Below are 3341 nucleotides of genomic sequence, written 5' to 3'. Positions count from 1 at the left end.
AGGGTGACAGGGAGCCCCACAGGAAGGTGAGGTGAGTGGTCTTGGCAGATACGGGCCCACCAACTTCTCCGAGGTTCTCCGCACCGGATCGGCGAACTGGCGGGGGCCGAAGACGCCGCCCAGTCACCATCAGGCCATAGGAGAACGTCAGATTCATCGGGGTTTCCCAGGGCGTGGTCCTACGCCCTGAGAACCCGAAGCCGCCTCGTGCCCCCCACAATACTTGTGACCTAACGGTCTTAATACTCCGAAGCAAAACAACAACAGGATTTGAATTGTCCTCCTCACGTGCCGCTACATTACCCCCCTTCCAGTGATAAGGTTTAAGTTAAATTTATAAAATATCTACCAAGTTTCTCTTGTCGTCGCTATTTTTATTATCAATACATCGATCCGACAATCCAGAACACCTAATCGAGACCTGACTGGAACCAGTCGGAAAAACGAACTCTACGACCATTCCGCGTAACATACCTATTCCTAGTGTTTTCCTCTGCTGTTTGACCGCTGTTTGCGCTGTTTTCGTCGCGCGCATTCGCTTGCTTTATCGGAATAAGTATGTCCCGAGGTTAGGCGGTCCTCTCTTCAAGGTCGTCTGGGACCACGAACGCCAGCTTTAAACGATCTATGGAAACCGTTACGTCACGATCGTTTATTTTAATAACATAGTCCTTCTCGCCTCTTTTTACAACCTTGAACGGTCCGTCGAACTGAGGCTGTAAAGGGCCTCCTATCGCGCTATGACGCAAGAAAACATACGGCGACGATTCTAATTTTTTAAAAACGGAAATTTTCCTTCCGCCATGACGCGTAGCCGGGTATGGCCTGACCTTTCTCATCTGTTCTTTAAGCCAGTTCGCATACTCCGCGTTGGCTTGCTGCTCAGTTGCGATGAAAAATTCCGCCGGCAATCGTATGCCGGTGCCGCAAATCATTTCGGCTGCCGCTGCGTTTAGGTCCTCCTTTATCGCGGTTCGAAAATTTCGACGCAGTTGCTCGTGTCGTGGCACTTTGTCGCCGCTTTCAACTTTCGATACCGAGAACCGGCATAGTTCCTTGTACAATTGTGACTCGAATTGGCGTCCTTGATCGGTTGTTATTTTCGATTGTACAGTGGAAAGGAGAGCTGAAGCAATGGTTGACGCTTCCATGTCGGGTATGGGTATTGCTTGGGGCCAACGCGAGAACCGGTCGATACACGTTAGACAATATCGGTAGCCTTGCGAATATTGCATCACGTTATGTGCATGTGATCAAATTTACCTGTTGACGCTTCGAACGCTCCGACTGGGGATGCTACGTGCCTGGTGAGTTTTCCTAGGTATTGATACAATTAGGACGGCTTTCTTTCGCCCATTTCTTCAGACTCCAGCAACTTTCGCATTCTCGTGCTGTTTGAATCAGCCAGTTTGCGGATAATTTCACTCTTTAATTTTTCGTATCGTCCCGTGACTGATGGACTCACCACTGCATCCTCGACTTGCTGCAGGTGCCGATTCCTGGAGAGGATCACGAATATACTTTCGCAGTTGCTTAATAGTCGTAGCTTCTGGAATGTTTACGTTTACGGTGCATCCTACCATTTTGCTGCGTCATGTCTCGGATATTCGGGGATCGCGATCGTGGTTTGCGACGACCGTCGAGGAGCAGCGCGCGAATTTACGCTACTGGTCCGCGGACTTCGTGACTGGGGACGGTTCGATTCCTCGCTGTCCGCTGTTGTCTGTCCGGACTGTTCTGGGCTTATTTCGTGGATCCTGTCTGCCACTGTGGTGAGGTCATTCGAACTTGTTTCCATTATGGCAGCCAGGATCCGTTGCACATTAACTGGGTGGCGGTTCTTCCGAAGCGTCAGAACGAGGTCGTCAGAAATCGATGGGGCGGCTAGCTTCTTCAATTCTCTGTAGAATTGGGAGGGTGTCCTGTCTCCCATTTTTTTACTTTCAAACAACCTCCGCACTCTTTTGCGACAGCATAGCGCAAACGTGGCTACGATTCATGTACGGATTCCGGCCTGCTTCAGACTTCGTATACGCGTACATCGACGATCTCTTGATAGCCTCGGAAGACGAGCAGCAACACCGCGATCACTTGCGAACCTTCGAACGGTTAAACGATTACGGTGTCGTAATTAACCCCGCGAAATAAGAATTTGGTTCGAGCGAAATCACATTTTTAGAATACACCGTAAACGCCGATGGAATTAAGCCGTTGGTCGAGCGCGTTAAAGCGATTGTGAACGTTCTAAAGCTCGCTACTAAGCAACTGCGAAGGTACCCCGGTATGATTAACTTCTACCAAAATTTCACATCAGCGGCCGCAAAAATCCTCCAACCACTCAACAATTTACTAAAAGATGCAAAAAAGGACAACGCGCCCATCGAGTGTTCGAAGCAGACCGAAAATAGTTTCCGCGAGTCGAAACACGCCCTCGCTGACGCCACGATGTTAGTGTCACGCAGTGGACACAAAAATCGCAAAACTGACAGATCACCAGTGATCTCCTTCCGCCGCAGTTTGAACGTTTTACAAATAAGGTGAAGAATTGAACTTTAGTAACCAGCCCAAGCTCATTATCACAAATCTCGGACAATTTATAATCGAACAGGGACAGTGCCGCGTTCGTCATAAGAGAATTGTATCATTATCGTGTCCTTAAATCGTAGCCAAAGTCAACGCGAATCAGTTCAAGTGAGTCTTCTTCAAGTGAGTCCATTGATACGTGCGGTCCTAGACCCTGCATTCCCTTATTCCATCGTGATAACTCTAATGGCTGAATTCAAGCTACAATCCTAGCCTTGTCCTTAGAGAAACGGCTAAATACTACAATAGTCAAAGCTCATGAATTCGAATTCAATGTTTCATCATAATTTTATTTCCGCTCGCAGTGCCTCTAAGCGAAATCAGTGCGCCGATGATCATCCAATGTTCAAACTCTATACGTACAGGGGAAATCTTCACGCTATCATACCGCCGCAACATAGCTCGACCGTGAACCTCATTTCGGCCGGCTCCTCTCATTTCGTTAAATAAAAGAGATCCACTAGAAGAGATCAGTTACTCGGCAATAAGAACAAAAATCGCTCATGGCATCTAAGACTATACTTCCAAACCTCCCCTACCGCCGCGTATAGCCAATAGGAAGCTGCTTCTATAATCTGTTACTAAAATACGTCTTATCCTCGACAATATTTCCCATCCATCAAAAATTCACAGAACACCGCTCTTGCCCTCCATGCAAATGTAATATTATAAAGGAACTTCGGGGCAGCCGACTATATCAAGCCGACTGTATCGAAATTCTACAGTAATTTTTCCATACTTCCAGATTTTTCCCGACA

General features: G+C 47.7%; 1 protein-coding gene across 1 annotated transcript; it reads right to left on the bottom strand.

Annotated features, from left to right (window-relative positions):
• Positions 1-569: 569 nt before the first annotated feature.
• LOC117239987 lies at positions 570-1151 on the bottom strand. Its single transcript, XM_033505811.1, has one exon. It carries the CDS (start codon positions 1149-1151, stop codon positions 570-572), a length of 582 nt encoding a protein of 193 aa, XP_033361702.1.
• Between the last annotated feature and the right edge of the window lie 2190 nt (positions 1152-3341).

This window comes from Bombus vosnesenskii, unplaced genomic scaffold, assembly GCF_011952255.1.
Source record: "Bombus vosnesenskii isolate JDL3184/JDL3185 unplaced genomic scaffold, Bvos_JDL3184-5_v1.1 scf7180000014527, whole genome shotgun sequence".
Taxonomy (NCBI): domain Eukaryota; kingdom Metazoa; phylum Arthropoda; class Insecta; order Hymenoptera; family Apidae; genus Bombus; species Bombus vosnesenskii.
This window is presented reverse-complemented; position numbering and strand designations above follow the sequence as displayed.